This window comes from Vipera berus (genome assembly GCF_964194415.1).
Source record: "Vipera berus genome assembly, chromosome: Z".
Classification (NCBI taxonomy): Eukaryota; Metazoa; Chordata; class Lepidosauria; order Squamata; family Viperidae; genus Vipera; species Vipera berus.
In genome coordinates this window covers 21,394,000-21,414,160 of record NC_138205.1, presented here as the reverse complement: position 1 = coordinate 21,414,160, position 20,161 = coordinate 21,394,000, and the positions used below count along the sequence as shown (strand labels likewise).

The 20,161-nt window shown below is 43.5% G+C and overlaps 1 protein-coding gene across 3 annotated transcripts; it reads right to left on the bottom strand.

The window, feature by feature from the left end:
* Positions 1-1,045: 1,045 nt before the first annotated feature.
* Positions 1,046-19,956, bottom strand: LOC308678371 (SAGA-associated factor 29). 3 transcript variants are annotated; one of them, XM_081345517.1, is made up of 11 exons: positions 19,937-19,956; positions 13,239-13,296; positions 12,961-13,039; positions 12,580-12,655; positions 9,702-9,774; positions 8,279-8,343; positions 5,768-5,897; positions 5,531-5,677; positions 4,728-4,763; positions 3,443-3,605; positions 1,046-1,632 (listed from the first exon to the last, which is right to left on the bottom strand). In XM_081345517.1, exons 3-11 carry the CDS (start codon positions 13,033-13,035, stop codon positions 1,516-1,518), a joined length of 882 nt encoding a protein of 293 aa, XP_081201643.1. In that variant the 5' UTR covers positions 13,036-13,039; positions 13,239-13,296; positions 19,937-19,956; the 3' UTR covers positions 1,046-1,515. The 3 variants fall into 3 exon arrangements, with proteins under 3 accessions (XP_081201643.1, XP_081201642.1, XP_081201644.1); XM_081345516.1 differs by having other exon boundaries at positions 19,830-19,955; XM_081345518.1 differs by lacking the exon at positions 19,937-19,956 and adding an exon at positions 13,855-13,897.
* Positions 19,957-20,161: the final 205 nt, after the last annotated feature.

Genomic DNA, 20,161 nt, shown 5'->3' with positions numbered 1-20,161 from the left:
CTCAAGAAGAAAAGGTCACACAAAACATTTACATGGCAGCTATTGTTTCTGTTCCTAAACAAAAAAAATCACTTCAAAAATTTGGTAGGTAAAAAAGCCATCTTTAGCTGACACCAACTAGAATTCATTTTTTTTTTAAATTTTCATCATCTCTTTAAAAAGAAACAACACTGTCCTTTTCCCCCCATTTTTCACTAAGTTGGTAAATATTTTTACTGGGCGAAATGTCTATGGAGATTCTTAATCATCCAGGTCATAGTTTCAAAAGGCAACTGGTTTTTCTTGGCCTTTTTCCCTTGAAAACATTTCTTCTCACCCAAGAAGCTTCTTCAGTTCTGAAGAAACTTCTTGGATGAGAAGTAAAACATTTTCAAGGAAAAAAACCCTACGATGTTTAAGGGTTCTCCTAAAATTGTCAGGGAAGAAGAAAGAAATCAAATGTTTATAATGTCCCCATTTCTGGAAATATAATTTTTAGTTCTATACTTCTTCCTAATGAATACTCTAGAGATTGAGGGCCACCATTATCTGGTCTTTGCACTTCCCAGTAACATTTTTAAAAATATTATATAGATACACTCTCCTTTGACATACTTCAAAAAACTGTTGATTGTGTAATTTCTACTGAAGCCACCAAGCAATTATCAAATGCATTATGAAGTTCTCTTCTTCATCACTAGTTTTTTAATTGGTAGTTACTTCTTTTCTACTTTGCTTTTGTATTTTTATTTTTGTGTGGTTTAAATGTTACAATTTGTGCAGTAAAGTGATGCAGTCTGTTCTTTTAAGACTAGTTCCAAGTCATCATACCGAGTTTTGAAAATGTTCCAATCCTGGGAATCAAATCCTATTGGAATTCTAGTCATATCAGAATAGTAACACTTTTAGTTTTTCTCGCAGTGATGAAATGAATAAAAGTGGCAATTGTGCAACACAAACAATTAGCAACATTATCTCACTCATTCTTTTCACCCCAAAATAATAAAAAAATTCCCCAACACCCTCCTACTTTCCTTTAGAAATTCACAAATTCAGGTCGAGAGTCTTTGTGTTTCAATTGCTGGATTTAATTCCAAATCTTTTCTTCACACAATCTTCTGCAATCTTCTTCACACAGGGGGAAAAAAAACCTGGGGGAAAAAAAAACTAAAGTATGCAGCACTTCATAGCAGCCTAAGCTGAAATAACACAGCTGCAAGGGGGAAATTTTTTAAAAAAAATAACAGAAATCGACAAATAACAGACAAATTGCCTGTTCTTTACTCACAGAATTTTAGTTGGCTATTTCCAAAGCAGCTAACGATTCTTGCAAATAGCAGTTAACCTTTGTAAGTAATCATAGAATCGTTTCTCACAAAAGCTAACTACTGCCTGTGTTGCAACTGGAATGCAAAAGTCTTAGGTTAATAAATTAAATTCCTGCTCTGGTGGGTTTCTGCTTTATTTACTGTCCCTCTGCAGAAGTTCACCGGGACAGACCTTGTTCTTCACCAAGCTGCGGTTGGCAGGGCAACGTCACTTCTTCTTCGTTTCTTTGCAAGCCACAACGTAGCGCTGAGCTACGTTGAGAGGGGGAGAGTAGCCATCCGCATAGCTGGTATCTTCAAAGAGGACTGAGTAGTCGTCTTGCGGCTGAGGCCAAGAAAAAGAATGGATTTTGTTACCTCCCACAGGGGGATGGATGGCCATGCAGTCATGCTCTCCACTGGATTATTAAGCAGCTTTCTTTTCATTCTTCTCCTCACCTCGTCCTTTTCTGTCTCTCCTTCTTCTCCTTCTTCTTTCCCACTCTTCTAGCCACGTCCACATTGCACTCCTGACATACTGAACCGTCTTACTAAAAATAGACAACTGCATCTTGCTGATCCCTAAGGCTTTTTAGACCCTAATTATGAATGGATTGGGGAAATTTTGAAAGATGTTGAGCTTTCCTGCTTTCCTGTATCCAGAGCTAGGAAGAACATGCCCTGATACATGACTTCATAGCAGTCATTTACCAACCCTTGCTGGAAAAAAATTATTTGGTCTTTTAATCTATCTGATCTATCTATCTATCTATCTATCTATCTATCTATCTATCTATCTATCTATCTATCTATCTATCTATCTATCATCTATCTATCTATCTATCTATCTATCTATCTATCTATCTATCTATCTATCTATCTATCTATCTATCTATCTATCTATCTAATCTATCCATCCATCCATCCATCCATCCATGCTTCTAAGATGCTTAACTTGAAGTGTGTATGTGTGTGTGTGTCTATATATATATATATATATATCCCAAATTTCATAATTAGCATAAGATATGTAATGCATAACAATGAAGTAGCAACTCCAAACATATGCCTCTGTATTCACATATCTAAATATTTTTTTCCTTCCACATACTAGCAACTTAGCTACTTCACCATCATGTCTCAACACATTTAAAATAGTTGTAGTCTATCCAGAATGCAACATCTCCCATGGTTGCTACCAGCTAATTGTGATTTAGTCTCTTTTTTTTCCTTAGATAGCTTGACTTTCAAATCTATTTCCTTTCTATCTGCACTACTAATTGAAGACAGAGACTGATAATCTGGCTAAACTAGCAATACAGTAGCTAAGGGACAAAGCAATGTAACACTGACCAAGTGAAATCCCAGTGCTGAGTAAAACAATCAAGGATTTTGGATTTGGCAAAATGGGATGGAAAGAGAACAAATAACTTGAGAGCAAATTCTGTAAACAATTTCCAGAGGTAATTGATTTGGAGAGAAGTCAACCAAGCAAACCAGAGACAGGCAGAGATCCTGACTGATAATCTGTAGTTGTCAGGCTCCTTCTCTCATTCTCTATTAAATTACAATTTAACTTTCGTGAATAACGTTGATAGATTTCTTTTGTCTTTTTAAAACTTTTGCTCCATCCACACCTGGTTCTATCTAAGCCAAAAAACTCCTGACACGTTATTCCAGGGAAGACAAATTACCTTGCCTAATAAAAGAGACTAGGAGATATTAGCAACCTGTGGTTTGATGCTCTATTACAGTATTCCCCAACCTTTTCGGCTGGGTGGTCGAGTGGGGGAAGAGAAGGGATGGTTTTACATGTTTGTGCCACTTTCACAGATGCAGCTTTCTGCACGGGCACACGTGCGGACACACATGCCCACTTCCACAGCCTGGTTCCAAATGGGCTGTGGCCTGGCACTGGGCCATGGACCGGGGACCCTTGCTCTATTAGCATCAACAGAGTTACTCTGTAATTATTACCTAGAGAACAGCTCAGGAGAAAGAGCTACGGGCCAGACCAAGAGGTTCCTTGGCCCAGGACTCAAAGAACAGGTCAGCTTTTCCATAAGGTAGACCTGCATCAGCCATTCTATCACCAGCTGGAGAAGACTACAGTTTGGAGCATTTACTGAGGAAAACTCCTATGGTCTCTTTCTTACCCGCTGAGGTGGAGCGTGGATAAGGGCTCGGTAGAAGCAGGTCGTTTGTGGGTACAAGGCCAGGACCAACTGGTCCTTCTGGAACAAGGCCTCGGGGTCTGTTTCAGGATTGGCCTTCCACTGAGGTAGAGGGATGATGCGACGTCGACTCAAGGTATGACGCCTGCGGAAAAACAGAAGTCAAGATGAGCAGATTTCCCACAAACGTTCCCATAATTCAGGGCCAAAATATTTGGGGAGAGGGGCTGAGGGGCACAGGTGAAATTCGGGAAGCAGACTGGGGAACACTCAGGGCTAAAACCTGCAACATTCTCTTCTGAATATTTTCCCATCAAAGTATCAGGATGACTCCAATCCTGCTGGACTTTCACAAGGCCATGAAGACCTGGTTGTGTGCTGGGGCCTGGAGCCCCATGTGTTAAGGGCCCCATTTCTTGGCTATTCTATCTATCTATCTCTCTCAGTCTGTCTGTCTGTCTATCTATCTATCAATCACAATAGTTTTACTTGGCAACCATATTGAGCATTTTTTACTTGGCAATCATAGAGTATTCTTTTTATGCACCCTGTCGACCCAAATATGGGGAATATATATACATATACATACACATACACACACACACACGTATATATATATATATATATATATATATATATATATATATATATATATATATATATATATATATATATATGAAGGGATGCGGTGGCTCAGTGGGTTAGGACGCTGAGCTTGTCAATCAGAAGGTTTGGCGGGTCGAATCCTGAGTGCCGCGTAACAAAGTGAGCGCCTGTTACTCGTCCCAGCAGTTCAAAAGCACGTAGAAATGCAAGTAGAAAAATAGGGACCACTACGGTGGGAAGGTAACAGCGTTCCGTGCGCCTTTGGTGTCTAGTCATGCCGGCCACATGACCACGGAGATGTGTGTATATATATATATATATATATATATATATATATATATATATATATATATATATATATATATATATATATATATATATATATATATGTATGTATGTATGTATGTATGTATGTATGTATGTGTGTGTGTACACACACACACACATATATACATACACATACACGTTTCATTTAATTGTAAATATAATTAAGGTTAAATAAAGTGAATATAATGGCACTACTGACTACCTAATTCTCCCTTTAATCACTTTAGAAATTACAGGAAGGGTTTGGGAAATCTCTGGGTGCCTTGTTCAAAGCTTCTGGGCCTGGGGCCTGACACAGTGCACCTCTGCCTTTAGCAATCCCTTCATCACTTACTCTTTTCCTTCTTCATCAATGTCATCCACCTCATATCTGAAGAAGAGAAAATGGTGAATAAGAATTCGAAGAAAGCCATATAGAATGCCCACAAAGTAAAATTAACCAAGATGAACTCTCGCACATCCATTTGCATTCTTTTAGAATGATGACCAGCTGTCTGTAAGGAGTATAAATCCTTCCATTCCCCACCATCCAGTGAGAGCTGAAGAAGCTTCTTGCGAGAAGCAAAATGTCTTCAAAGAAAAACAAGAAAGTCCAGTTGCCTCATGAAAAAGCATCTTCGGGATAACTATGACCTGGATGACTGAGAATCTCCATAGACTTTTATGCTCAACAGGCATGAAGCACATATGCACCATGCATATACACATTCATACATACCGTAGTATCACCGAGTTTATTCTCTTTCAACTCTTGACAAGTCCTCCGGGCTTTGCATACCACAATTTTTTTAATGGTATTAATCATCATCATCAAGTAGGGCAGACTGATTTTGAATACGCACAAACTCTGGGTGACTATATGGGGGAAATCTATTGTTTTCTAAGCAACGTTTCTGGGAGTGGTTTGCCACTGCCTTCTTCTTGGGCTGAGAGGCAATGATAGCCTAGGGTCACTCAGTTGGCTTCTGTGCCCAAGGCAGGTGTGGAACTCCTAGTCCAGCACTTCATTAGACCAAGCTGGCCTTCAGTTATCGAATATACATACTTCAAAATGACTGTTTCCAAGACAAACAACCCGTTCTTAATTAGCAAAAGCAAGAGTCTCTATGACACTATCACAGTCCCCCGTATGCTCACTTGTTGGTGGCATGATTGTAGCTCACAGCCTCAGCCAAGATCCACTGTTCATCTCCATCAACAGCCTTGACGCGAGCTGCTACTTTATCTCCTGGTTTGGCCACATAATCACTAGAGGCGGGGATGGCACCGCAAAGGGGAGGCGGCCTGCACGAGAAACCAGACAAAAAGTGCCTCTTCCATGGCTGAAGAGGGACTTCAGGTTTTCAGGACCCACCGGACCTTCCCAACAATTACTTTTCTCCAGGCTTCCCAATCCACAATGGAAGAGTCATGGCGCTCTGCTGGAGAAGAGTCATCAGCACTCCACGGCGCATGGTTTTGCGTGGCGGTTCGGAGTCATTGTAGAGGCCAGCAATCTTGGCAGCTGTGTGAGGAGAGGGAAGCAGACCAGAAAGGTTTGGCTACATCTAACAAATTATTAAGGATGCAAGTATCTCAGCCAGAAGTCAATACTGATAGACAGATGACAAAACAGACAGAGAGAGACAGATGGTAGAAATCAATATTGATAGACAGAGAGACAGACAGACAATCCAAGGCAAAACCAGACTTATGGCTTAAGCTTAGAATGCAACACTTCCAATACTCCAAGGGAGTAAACTTTGCAGGTAGCCTTCCGGCCTTCAGATGAGCCTGTCAATCATATTCACTTCCATATCAAAAACATAGTAACTTTTATGTTCTACAACAATATGGAAGAAGAGAAAGCACCGTGTAGACAAATTTGAAGGGAAAGGGAGATATAATCTAAATACAAAAGTAAAAAAAAAAGAAGGAAGAAGAGCTGAGGTTGTAAAAACTTTTCATTCCCTCGTCACAGAAAATTGTGACTGTATCAGTACAACAAATTTCTCACTTTGTCTTTATGAACTGCACACTCCTGGCAGAAGCCAAGTTTATGGCAGTGAATTCCTTCTAAGTTTATTTCAGAGGTGTCCTTGAACTATCAGGGGTAAGTTCCAAATTCTGGGAAAGAATGTCCACTTTCAGTTATAAACTCTCACTTTCGCTCATCACCCAGTCTGATGGACAGCACAAAGCTTCCCGCCCAATTTAAAGTAAGATTTCTGAGAACCGTGGGCTTATCTCGGCCAGCTCAGCAGATGCTTAACTGGGAAGGCATCCCAGTGCAATTATTCATATTAGGAAAAGGGCTGGTGCGCCAGACATTCAAGAAGAATGCATTGAGCATCATTCCTTAACCTACCCAGGCTCTGTTTGGGTTTACATAATGCATATAATTTGTGAAATGTGGCACAATAGTTTGCCATGAGTCAGGTCCCTGTAGCTTGTTCCTAAAATATACTTAAGACAAACATTGGCTTAGAATGATTGCTTTAACTCAGCAACACAAGCCAATTAGCCTAATCAAAACACTTCATCTTTTCCCTATTTTTCTACCTATGTCTTGGAAGGAGCAAAGTATTCTTATTCAATTTCTTTCTGGCACAATCTGATTAGGATGACCAGAACTGGGCTGCAAAAATATAGAGAACTACTAAATGGCAGCAAGGCAATAAGGCATTATATATCTATATGCTACCATCTAGAGGATGACTAAATGTCTGCAGTCCCGATCTGACAGAACTAGATTTGTCTACAGGTAGTTCTTGACTACAAGACTTGGACTGCAAGGCGATCAAACCGGTCAGTCCTAGAGATCAACCCTGACTGCTCTTTAGAAGGCCAGATCCTGAAGCTGAAACTCAAATACTTTGGCCACCTAATGAGAAGGAAAGACTCACTGGAGAAGAGCCTCATGCTGGGAAAGATCGAGGGCAATAGAAGAAGGGGACGACAGAGAACGAGGTGGCTGGATGGAGTCACTGAAGCAGTAGGCGTGAGCCTAAATGGACTCCAGAAGATGGTAGAGGACAGGAAGGCCTGGAGGAACGTTGTCCATAGGGTCGCGATGGGTCGGACACGACTTCGCAGCTAACAACAACAAGTTCTTGACTTACAACCATTTGTTCAGTGACTGTCTGAAGTTTTGACAGTGCTGAATGAATAGTGGTTACGATTGTTCCAGGTATCCCAGCACCCTTGCAGCTATGTGATCTCAATCTGGGCTCTTGGCAACCAACTCATACTTACAGTTGGGTTGCTGCGCTGCGCAATCCAGGATTGCCATTTGTGACCTTCCCTAATGAGCTTCCCCATCAATGGAGAAGCCAGCAAGGAAGACTCCAAGTCCCTGGGATAAGTCTCCCCCACCCACATCATCTCCCCAATCTCGTATCTTCTCGTACACACTGGCATCCCTGCACACAAACCCCTCAAGCTTTGCCTCCCTTGCACCTCACCCCTCACCTGGAAGCAACCGCTCACCTACCTGTTTGCTTGCAAACCACTTGTGACTTGCAACCCCCTGCAGGCTTCCCCACTGACTTCAGTTATGGCAAGCCAGCTAGACGTTGCGAGAATATCCTTGCCTAACAATGGCTATCATTCCGTTAATGGAAATTAATGTAGAGATTTGTTGTCACTAAGCAACGCAGCCACAATTTATGACTGCGTCACTTAGCAACAGAAATTTGGGTCCCCATTGCTGCCGTAATTTGAGGACTACCTTTATTAACGGAAGACAAGTCCACACCAAAAATTCATATGCATCCTTTTCTTAAGGCCGCTTGAATAAATAAATAATTAAAACTCAATTGTTTAAAACTTTAAATCTTGGGATAGCACCCAGCATTTTTAAAACAGCTCAAGCATCCCCTTTTCTCACAGCTTGGCAACACTCACCAATTCGCCGTTCTTCCAGAAGAGACTTTATCTCAGCAATTTTGTCCAAGTCCTTGCGTAGGATGCTGGGTAAATAGGGCAAAGAAGCAACAAGAGTAATGAAAAGGAATCACTGTCTCTCATTAGAAGCAGGCAACTTGATTGATACCATCGACCATGGTATCTTGCTGCGTCGTCTTGAGGGGTTGGGAGTGGGAGGCACCGTTCTACGATGGTTCTCCTCCTACCTCTCGGGCCGTTCGCAGACGGTGTTGGCAGGAGGGCAGAGGTCAACCCCAAGGCCCCTTAGTTGTGGGGTGCCTCAGGGGTCAGTGCTCTCGCCCCTCCTGTTCAACATCTATATGAAGCCGCTGGGTGAAATCATTCGTGGTTTTGGGGTGAGGTATCACCAATATGCGGATGATACCCAGTTGTTCATCTCCACCCCAAACCACCCCAGTGATGCCCTCGATGTGATGTCCCGTTGCCTGGAAGCGGTACAGATTTGGATGGGAAAGAACAGGCTCCGGCTCAACCCGGCCAAAACTGAGTGGCTTTACGTACCAACATCTCGTTTAGTTCAAGAGGTTCCATCTTTGATTATAGGAGAGATATTACCTCCCGTTGATAGAGCATGCAACCTGGGCGTCCTCCTGGATTCACGACTCAGTTTTGAAGATCATATTGGAGTCGTGGCTAGGGGGGCATTTGCCCAGATTCGCCTGGTACACCAGTTGTGCCCCTTTCTAGACCGAGATGCCCTACGTACAGTCACCCACGCACTCGTTACCTCCCGTATAGACTACTGTAATGCTCTCTACATGGGGCTACCCTTGAAGACCACCCGGAGGCTTCAACTGGTGCAGAGTGCAGCTGCACGGGTAGTGATGGGAGCACCCCGATACTCCCATATTACAACCCTCTTGCGTGAGCTGCATTGGCTACCGGTTGCCCTCCGGGTGAGATTTAAGGTGCTGGTTCTTACCTTTAAAGCCCTACATGGCTTAGGCCCAGGATACTTGCAGGACCATCTGTTGCCGGGAACGAATTCCCATCGCCCAGTACGCTCACACAGAGAAGGCCTCCTCAGGGTACCGTCGGCTAGACAATGTCGGCTTGCGACCCCCAGGGGAAGAGCCTTCTCTGTGGGAGCGCCAGCCCTGTGGAACCAGCTCCCCCCTGAGCTTCGGATGGCCCAAGATCTCCAGTCCTTTCGCCGCGGCCTCAAAACACTCCTTTTCCACCTGGCTGACCTAGACTGACAGGGATTTTAATTATATTTACAATTCTAACTTTATTCTTTAATTTATTTCAAATTTTATTTTTAATTTACTGTACAGAGACCTTTAAGTTTTGATGTTGTTAGCCACCCTGAGTCCCTCGGGAGATAGGGTGGGATATAAATCCCATAAATAAATAAATAAATAAACTTAGATATACTCACTTGCATTCAGCTTCTGCATCAGCCTTAGCTGTTGTATAGAGGCCACGTAATTTCGTCCGATAATACGGAGAGACTAGACAGAAGAAATGCAGGTAATATTGAGTTCACAGAGAAATCTAGCTTGCCTATTGTTCTAAGCCAAGCTTGCCTCATCAAGTTTGTGGGAGTATATTAAAGCCGACTGGATTAACACAACACTGTGAGCCATAATCTAAAGTTTAGAAGTGACATACCAGGCTCACCTGACATATTAAGCTAAAATCAAATATAACACATTACATATACTAGGCAAAATCCTTTTTTAAAAAATCTCACATAGAACTGGGAAAGATCCAAGGCCTAAAGAATATAACCGACAATAAGGTCACTTGTTCTGAAATGTAGGAACAACCCAACTAGTTTAATTTTCTACAATAAGATGTAAGATGTTCATTGGGAAGCCGATTCAGTAGCCTAGAATTCAGGGGTAGGCAACCTTGGCTCTTTTATGACTCGTGGACTTCAACTCCCAGAATTCCTGAGCCTGCTAGCCTAGATGAAGCACTCTACATTATGTATAATTCTGTATATATTCAATCTGTTCTCTGTTTATCCTTTTTTTAATAATTAAAAAAGTTCCCTGTTTTATTACTCAGTGCAGGGTTAAGAGAGCCATAAATGAGGTGTGAGTAGGAAACAATAACAATATGTTTTGGACTAGGTATATATTTCAATGACATAATCATTCATTATTCATTATTGAAGGAGCCTTACTGTTTCGGTCTGCAAAATGTGCCATATTATTTTGTTGACCTAAAATCAGGGGGAAGCACAGATTGTGAATATGTGCAGATGGTCCCGTTATCTTAGGGTACTTGCAGAGTCATTGGATGCAGAGTCATGGAAGATCAGCAAGGAAAACATCCAATGTCCCAAGTCACCTTTAGGGAAACGCCCCAAAGGAACATTTTTAGCTGTTTCTGCTCTCTCCTTTCTTATCTGTGGTGAGCCAACCTTTCTGGGTGAAGTCTTTATCTTATGTGTGCCAGCTTTGCTGGGTGAATTGCTTATGTCAGGGGTGTCAAACTGCTGGCCCACGGGCCGGATGCGTCATGGCAAAACCGCACCCATCCCATTGCCAGAAATGGGGGGGAAAAAGTCTTGACACGTTGCAAGTTTGACACCCCTGGCTTATGTAATCAAAAAAGTATAATTACAAGGATTTCTTGCCATTCAGGGCTTCCCGCCCCCTTTTAGAGGCCCGTCTTTGTTCAGCTGAATAAACACGTAAAGCTTAAAAGGCAACTTCTGGTCTCTTGCATTTGTTACCAAGCCACACCTCAGATCCTGCACAACATTTTCATTTTCAAAACACACTTTGCAAGTTGGTCTCTTGTGAGGTAGAATGCAGGAATGAGTGAGGAGCCCTACCGAAGATGAATAAGGACTATCTTCTACCAATTAATTTCATATGTACAAGCAACTACTAGCCAGAACATTTTCCAACTCAAATTCTTCTAGAAAATTCTCACCCCTCCAAGGGAAAAAAATTAGCTTTAGCTCCAAACCTTTTGGAGTACAGCAACGAAATTGTTTAACACATTTCTCTAGCCTGTTGCCTTTTCGATGCAGCATACAATGGCTCCCACGGCCTACAAGCTTCAGAACATCCATGGCCATTGTCACTGTTGGCAGTTGTTAAACAATGGTAACTGAATACACTGGCTCAATTAGCAATAGCACTTAGACTTATATACCACTCCATAGTGTGTTACAGCCCTCTCTAAGCGGTTTACAGAGTCAGCCTATGGCCCCCAACAATCTGGGTCATTTTATTTATTTATTTATTTATTTATTTATTTGTTTGTTTGTTTTTATATACCGCCCTTCTCCCGAAGGACTCGGGGCGGTGTACAGAGCAAGGTAAGTATACAGTAAAACAATAGTAAAACAAATGAAACCCCAAAATCTATCAGGCCAGGCCGGCTTGCTGGAATAGGTAGGTTTTTAAGTCACGCCGGAAGGTGCGAAGGTTGGGGGCCATCCGGATTTCGGCAGGCAAGCCGTTCCAAAGGGTTGGTGCACCCACCGAGAATGCTCTCCCCCTGGGGGCCACCAGCCGGCATTCTCTGACCGGTGGCACCCTGAGGAGGCCCTCTCTGTGGGAGCGCACAGGACGGAGGGGAGTTGACGCTGGCAGTAGGTGCTCCTGTAGGTAATCCGGACCCATGCCATGTAGGGCTTTGTATGTCATCACTAGCACCTTGAATTTCACTCGGAAGGCAACTGGAAGCCAGTGCAGCTCACGGAGGAGAGGTATAATATGGGAGTATCGGGAAGCCCCCCAAAGTGTTCGTGCAGCTGCACTCTGTACCAGCTGAAGCTTCCGAGTGGCTCTCAAGGGCAGCCCCATGTAAAGAGCGTTGCAGTAGTCAAGGCGGGAGGTCACAAGTGCATGGGTGACTGTACGCAAGGCATCCAGGTCCAGATAGGGTCGTAGTTGGCACACCAGGCGAACCCGAGTGAAGGCCCCCCTGGTCACAGCTCCTATGTGATCTTCTAAGGAGAGCTGTGAATCTAGGAGGACACCCAGGTTGCGGGCCCTATCAACGGGGGGCAATAACTCACCCCCAATATTAAGGGATGGAATACTCTGAGTATCCTGGCATTTTACCTACTTCGGACGGATGGAAGGCTGAGTCAAGGTCAGGAACGAACCCCTGGCTATAGGCAGAGTTTGCCTACACTACTGCATTCTAACAACTGTGCCATCACTCTTTTTTATTTATTTATGAAAATGACTCTCTCATCTAGCAGCTGGGGAATGTGGTAGATTCAAAATGATGCCTCAGAAAAGGTTTCTAGGGAAGGGGTTACAAGATTGGCATTTTTTACTCACTCTTGTTCTCCGTCTGCATCCGTTCATGTGTTTTCTGGATATTCACAAGATTATGTTCACTTCTTGATCGTTCCTCCTAACAACAAGAGTGTTTCTGGTTAATTTTTTTTAAACAACAGGGTCTTTATTTTCGCACATAAAGTGTATTCCTTGAGGTTATCACACCACACCAGTTTCATGGCCTCCTCTCAGCATTATGGTACAGCCTCTTTGGTGCATTACTAAAATAAGATATAGCCCCAAATGTAAAAGACACCCTCCCTCTCCAAAAAAAGCCAAAGAATAGCCTTCTCCTTTTGTCTTCATTGGCCATGACAAGCTAAGTAGACTTCGTGTCACATACAGACCCAAATATTCCAGGAAGAAAAAAAATCATGTTACCTGGGTCTGTTTGATAAGCTGGTGCAATTCTCCTAGGAGTTCAGCAATCCTAGAATCGGCTGATACCAAAGCCATGTTGCTAAAAGAAATGTAGGGCAGGAGAAAGGAATTTCTCTCAAACCAATTGTCATTTTAAAATTCTGGACAGACTGTACTGCTAAATCTTAAAACATTAATAAAGGGAAGAATACAGTATTCTTGGCATGTCCTACATTTGGTGCAAATAACAAATGTCACAGAAATTTTGGACTCATTTGTGGTTGTAAGTCAAGGATTACCTGTTTGGACTTTAGAACACTGTCGAGAGGCCCTCCTTTATACAGGGAGATAGGCAGTCTAGAAACATGAAATATAAACAAACAAACAAATAAATAAATGTTTACAATTTGGGAAAGTTTCTATCTTTATTAAGCAAACTAGCCACGGGACCACCTTCACTTTATATTCCTGTGTTTATACTTGCAGAATAAACGGAATTAAATGTACTTATTTTCTGAATACTCAGCAGATGTGAGGTGCATATTTTAATCTAAGAGCAGAGTTTGCTATTTTTAATTGACCGTTTTAATGTCTTATTTGTTTTTAGCTGGAAGACCCATCCTTCTGGAAAGCAATTAATACCCACATGACTTCCAACCATTGTTTGTAAATCCAGTATGCATGCTTATAGGGTAAGATGCATTCGGACCACTGCGATTTATGTACTTTCTGTAAAAAATGTATAATAATAATAATAATAATAATAATAATAATAATAATAATAATAATAATAATAAGAAGAAGAAGAAGAAGAAGAAGAAGAAGAAGAAGAAGAAGAAGAAGAAGAAGAAGAAGTTGGAAGGGACTTTGGAGGTCATCTAGTCCAACCCCCTGCTCAGGCAGGAAACCCTATACCATTTCAGGCAAATGGCTGTCCAGTCTCTTCTTAAAAACTTCCAGTGTTGGAGCATTCACCACTTCTGGAGGCAGGTTGTTCCACTGGTTAATTGTTCTAACTGTCAGGAAGTTTCTCCTTAGTTCTAGGTTGTTTCTCTCCTTGACTAGTTTCCATCCGTTGCTTCTTGTCCTGCTTTCAGGTGCTTTGGAGAATAGCTTGACTCCCTCTTCTCTGTGGCAGCCTGAGATATTGGAACACTGCTATCATGTCACCCCTCACCCTTCTCTTCGTTAAACTACACATACCCAATTCCAGCAACCGTTCCCTATATGTTTTAGCCTCCAGCCCCCTAATCATCTTTGTTGCTCTTCTCTGTACCCTTTCTAGAGTCTCCACATCTTTTTTACATCGTGGTGACCAAAACTGGATGCAGTATTCCAGGTGTGGCCTTACCAAAGCATTGTAAAGTGGTATTAGTACTTCACGTGATCTTGATTCTATCCCTCTGTTAATGCAGCCTAGCACTGTGTTGGCTTTTTTGGCAGCTGCAGCACACTGCTGGCTCATATTGAAGTGATTGTCCACTAGGACTCCGAGCTCCTTTGAACATTTGAACATTTTCAATGAACAGTATGACCTTTCATTTCTTACACCCGAGGAAAATACGAGTATCTGGCATCTCCTTTAAGATAACAACTGTTGTGTCTGTAAATAGTTGCAAACAAGGAGAATAGCAGATTGCAATATAGCCTGGTTTAGAGCGGGAGATTCTGGTGCAATCATTGGTTACAATAAACAAGAAGCGGGAAAATAGACTCCGATGATTGGTTACAGTTCAAACAGTTCCACTATAAAAGCTTGCAACATTTGACAGTTGACAGTTGACTTATGTGTATTCAATAAACTCGTTCATTATAAAACCACTCTGAGTCCTCGTCTATCAGAACCAAACAATTGGCGACGAAGGTGGGATAGACAGAAGACCAGAGAATCGGCGAAATTGTTGCGCAAAGGCGGCAAATTCGAAAGCGTGTCACAGTCAACCGAGCGGCCGCGGCGGAATAAGAAAAATTCTCCGAATGGCGCAAATAGGGTCATTGAAAGAATTCGACCCAAACTTCCCAGAGGATTGGGAAGAATACATCGGTCAAGTCGAAGGGTTCCTGCTAGTGAACGGAATCACAGACGACCGGAAGAAGGCGGCAGCATTATTGACAATTTGCGGCACACCGGTTTATCGAATCGCTGTCGGACTGTGTCAACCGCAGCCGGTCTCAAGCGTGCCATATGCCGACCTCCTAGCCAAACTAAAGGTCCACTTCACACCTAGGAGATCTGAACTCTTCTGGCGGCGCATTTTCGAGAAAAGGAACCAGAGACCGGGAGAATCCATACAAAAATTCATTGCTGCCGTCAGGGAAGCCGCAGTACGATGTAAATACGACAATTTAGAAATTAGAATTTGGGACCGAGTAGTACTGGGCTTGCGAGACGAGCAGCTGCAAAACAGAATAATCGCCAAACCCACCGGCGATCTGCAGGAAGTGTTGGATGAACTTCTAACGTACGAATCCACCGGGTATCGCGACCCCCCCCCGCAGTAGCATGGCAGTGTCGGCCGAGATCAACCAAGAAGGCTATGTGGACTGCGGGGAGGTGGACCAGCAGTGGGAAGAAGATATCGCTGAAGTCTCCAGATGATTCGGAAAATTGGCGCCTAACCCATCCCGAAGTGAGGGGCCGGAACCTAACCGCCGTCACCAATCCGCAACACCGCAAAGACAAGCGATAGGGGCCCAACGACCATGGAGGGACACCACAACCAGACCGCGCGACAACGATATCCAAAACCGGTGTGGCAGCTGCGGAGGCAACCATCCCCGCGCCTCTTGCCGATTCCGTACCGCAAAATGCAGAGCGTGTGGGAAGACCGGCCACATCCAGGCCATCTGTAGGAGCCGGGCTCGCGACAACCGCCTTCACGAAGTCGATGTGTGGCCCGAAGGTAAGGTAACCCCTTACTTTAGTGGCAAAGAGACCCCTAGACCCAGGGTTAAAATTCCAAATCTAGGGGATGTGGCGCGTGTCAATCGCAGTAGGAAAGGAAAAAATAGCAATTTTCCAGAAGGAAAATTAAAAATCATAGTCCATCTGCAAGGGGTTCCTTGCAGAATGGAAATTGACTCAGGGGCTTCAGTGTCAATAATATCCAGTGAAACCCTTGAAAGGATTGAACAAATAAGTGGAAGGAAAATTCTACTTAGTTCAACAAAAATTCAATTAACCGATTTTCAAAAAACCCCAATAAAAATAAAAGGGAAGATTAGCCTTAGTGTTAAATTTAAGGGGTTTAAGGGGGTTTTAGATTTAATAGTCACTGAGGGACAAAGGACTAGTTTAATTGGCCTTAACTGGTTCCCAGCCCTGGGCATTTGGATCGGGGGAATAAATTCAGTAATTAAAAATAAGACCCTCGAATCAGTCTGCAATGAATTTGCAGACGTATTCGATGGATCTCTAGGTAAATACAAAGGGCCCCCAATTAAATTTAATCTAGACCCCTCAGTAAAACCTATCAGGCTTAAGGCCCGAAGGGTACCTTTCGCCCTGAAGGAAAAAATCGAGGCCGAGCTCGACAGGCTTGTAGGCCAAGGCGTCTTAGAACCTGTTGAGGGTGGTTTGTGGGAAACGCCAATTGTCACACCCCTCAAACCCAATGGGGATGTGAGAATCTGCGCTGACTACAAAGCCACCCTGAACATTGGAATGAAAAAACATGCTTACCCGGTCCCGACGGTGAAGCAGGTCCTCGCCACGATCCAGGACGGCGCCATGTTTGCCAAGCTAGACTTGGCGCATGCGTACTTACAATTGACTGTTTCTGAAGAGGCTGCAGAAGCACAGACGATTGTTACCCACAAGGGGGCGTTCCGAGTCCACAGACTGCAATTTGGTATTGCAGCAGCTCCAGGCATCTTTCAAGAAGTGATGGAGAGGACCTTAAAGGGCATACCTGGTGTATGCCCTTACTTTGATGATGTCTTGATAGCTGGAAAAAATGAGGAAATGTTAGTGGAGCGGCTTGAACAGGTATTGGGAAGATTTAGGAGGGCTGGATTGAAACTAAAAAGGGAAAAATGTTGTATTGGGGTTAAGTCCACTGATTTCTTGGGGTTCAGGATAGATAAAAGTGGAATCCATCCTACCCCTGACAAAATTAAAGCAATTAAATGGGCTCCTGAACCAAGGAACAAGGCTGAACTACAAGCCTTCCTTGGCTTAGTAAACTTCTACCATACATTTGTGCCACACAAGGCTGCCATTGCAGAACCCCTCCATAGACTCTTAGATAAAAAGACTCCTTGGCAGTGGCTGAATAAACATAGAGTTAGTTTCCAAACTTTAAAGGACATTCTTTCCAGCCAATCAACAGTAACCCATTTTATCGAAAATAAACCAATTTATCTAGCGTGTGATGCTTCACCTTATGGTGTGGGGGCTGTTATCAGCCACTTAGACAACCAAGGGATACAAAGACCAATCGCATATTATTCCCGGACGCTAACCAAAGCAGAGCGGAATTATGCTCAGATAGACAGGGAAGCATTAGCAATAGTGGCAGGAGTAAAAAAGTTCCATGACTACCTTTATGGTAGGAACTTTACCATACTGACTGACCACAAACCCCTATTGGGACTGTTTACCACGGATAAACAGACTCCCCAAATCATGTCACCCAGAATGCTGAGGTGGTCCATTTTCCTCTCGGCATATTCATTTTCTCTCCAATACAGACCGGGCAAGGACATGGGACATGCTGACGCCCTTAGCAGACTGCCATTAAACATCACTGAGGAAGACCCTGCCCCTGTGGGACAAATAATGTCCCTACAGGACATTCCTGACTGGCCTTTAACCGCTAAAGATATAGCTGTGGCAACAAATAATGACCATACTTTAAGGAGAATAATGGCCTGGGCCCTGAGTGGGTGGCCAAATGCCAACCCTGATGCCAAGTACATTCCCTATTTTAGAAGAAAAGATGAACTGTCAGTTCATTTGGGATGCTTACTGTGGGGAAACCGTGTGGTCATTCCCGAAATCCACAGACCAGCTATTTTATTAGAGTTACATGAAGGGCACCCAGGAATAGTACGTATGAAGGCGTTGGCTAGGAGCCACTTGTGGTGGCCAGGACTGGACAATGACATTGAGGAATGTGTTGCCAATTGCCATTTGTGCCAACGGTCTAGGCCGGAACAACAACACACTCGTACGCATAAGTGGGAGTTAGCTAGGAATCCTTGGTCCAGGATTCATATTGACTTTGCTGGACCTTTCCAAGGGTTAACATTCCTGGTAGTAGTGGACAGCTTCTCTAGATGGCTAGAGGTAGTACCAGTCAGTTCATTGACTTCAGGTAGAACAATACAGGTATTAAGGGGCCTCTTTGCCACTCATGGGTTACCGGATGTAATTGTGTCAGATAATGGGCCCCAATTCACCTCTGTTGAATTCCAGGATTTCCTCAAGGCCAACTCGATTAAACACAAGACATCAGCACCCTTCCACCCATCCACCAACGGCTTGGCTGAACGAAATGTGAGGACCACAAAAGACGCCTTAAAAAGAATCATTCGGGGCGACTGGCACCAAAGACTGGCCGAATTTTTGCTGACCCAACATACGACCCCATGTACAGCTACCGGCAAAAGTCCAGCTGAAATGAGGTGGGGAAGGAGACTAACCACCAAATTGGACAGATTACACCCTGACAGACTCCTACCAAGTGCTGAACTGGACATTCCAAGTAGAACATTTAAAGTGGGGGATTTAATCTGGGCCAGAAACTATGCACAAGGGGACAAATGGATCCCAGGGGTGGTTACTGAAATATTGGTTCCCCTGTCTTACACTATTGAGGGGGAAGGGAATAGGATCAGCAAGACACATAGATCAGCTGAGAAAGAGAACTAGTGGATGTTTGCCAGTAGATGGGGATCAAAGTATATTTGGGGGGAACTTTACATCCAGGTTCAGTGATAACAACACGCCAGATAGTGGGGTAGCAGAAACGCAAAATAACTCATTCCCTGGTAACCAACAACAACAATTTAGTCAAATTGACTGGGAAATACCCCTGCGGAGTAGGCCAGCGATAGCTGATCTTCAAACACAAACAAATCCACAGAACAGCAACAGGGAAGCGTCAGAGTCAGGTAGCCAAGAGTCCAGGTCCAACAGAGGCAATCAGCCTTGCAGACAATCAGAAAGAAGTGACCCTAGCAGCCAGAGCAATAGATACCCTTCAAGAGTCCATAGGCCACCAAAATATTTAAAGGATTTTGTATATAAATAACAACAACTGGGGGGTAAGGGGTGTTGTGTCTGTAAATAGTTGCAAACAAGGAGAATAGCAGATTGCAATATAGCCGGGTTTAGAGCGGGAGATTCTGGTGCAATCATTGGTTACAATAAACAAGAAGCGGGAAAATAGACTCCGATGATTGGTTACAGTTCAAACAGTTCCACTATAAAAGCTTGCAACATTTGACAGTTGACAGTTGACTTATGTGTATTCAATAAACTCGTTCATTATAAAACCACTCTGAGTCCTCGTCTATCAGAACCAAACAACAGCATGGATTTCTCATGATGAAAGAAGGGGCCATCACTACATGTTGCAATGAACCCGATCGACCACACGCCGCAGCATAGAATAAATCAGGGGTCTTCAAACTGGACCACTAAGACTTGTGGACTTCAACTCCCAGAATTCCTCAGCCAGCAGGGCTGGCTGAGGAATTCTGGGAGTTGAAGTCCACAAGTCTTAAAGTGGCCCAGTTTGAAGACCCCTGGAATAAATCCTCAACATGCAGAAGGAACCAGTAGGGGGCGACACGGTGCAATTATAATTCCCTGGATGCACGAACTTCTTCACCCCCTTACTCCAGTAAGTTCCCATTACCGCGACAAACACTTGATCCCCTACCGTTTAAAGTCCGTGCCGAGAGTGGCAGAACAACGCTTGACGCAGCCTTGCTAAACCATAAATAAATAAATGAAGGCGGCACGCGCGCCTAAAAATGACGCAGAAACCTCCGCACAGGGCATTTCCTACAGCTAGGCGTCTAGCGCATGCGCCCTAAGTTGTCGGAAGTGGACGCATGCGCAATTCACGGAAATCAATTTCCCCGTTTACGGGCTTTATTTTGCTCATGCGTTCGTAGACTGCCACCTAAAAAAAAAGTCACCCCACAATCCCCCCTCCTCCAAAAACAGTTCAATCCATTTCTGTTTTTCTTCCCATTTTTTTTAAACGGA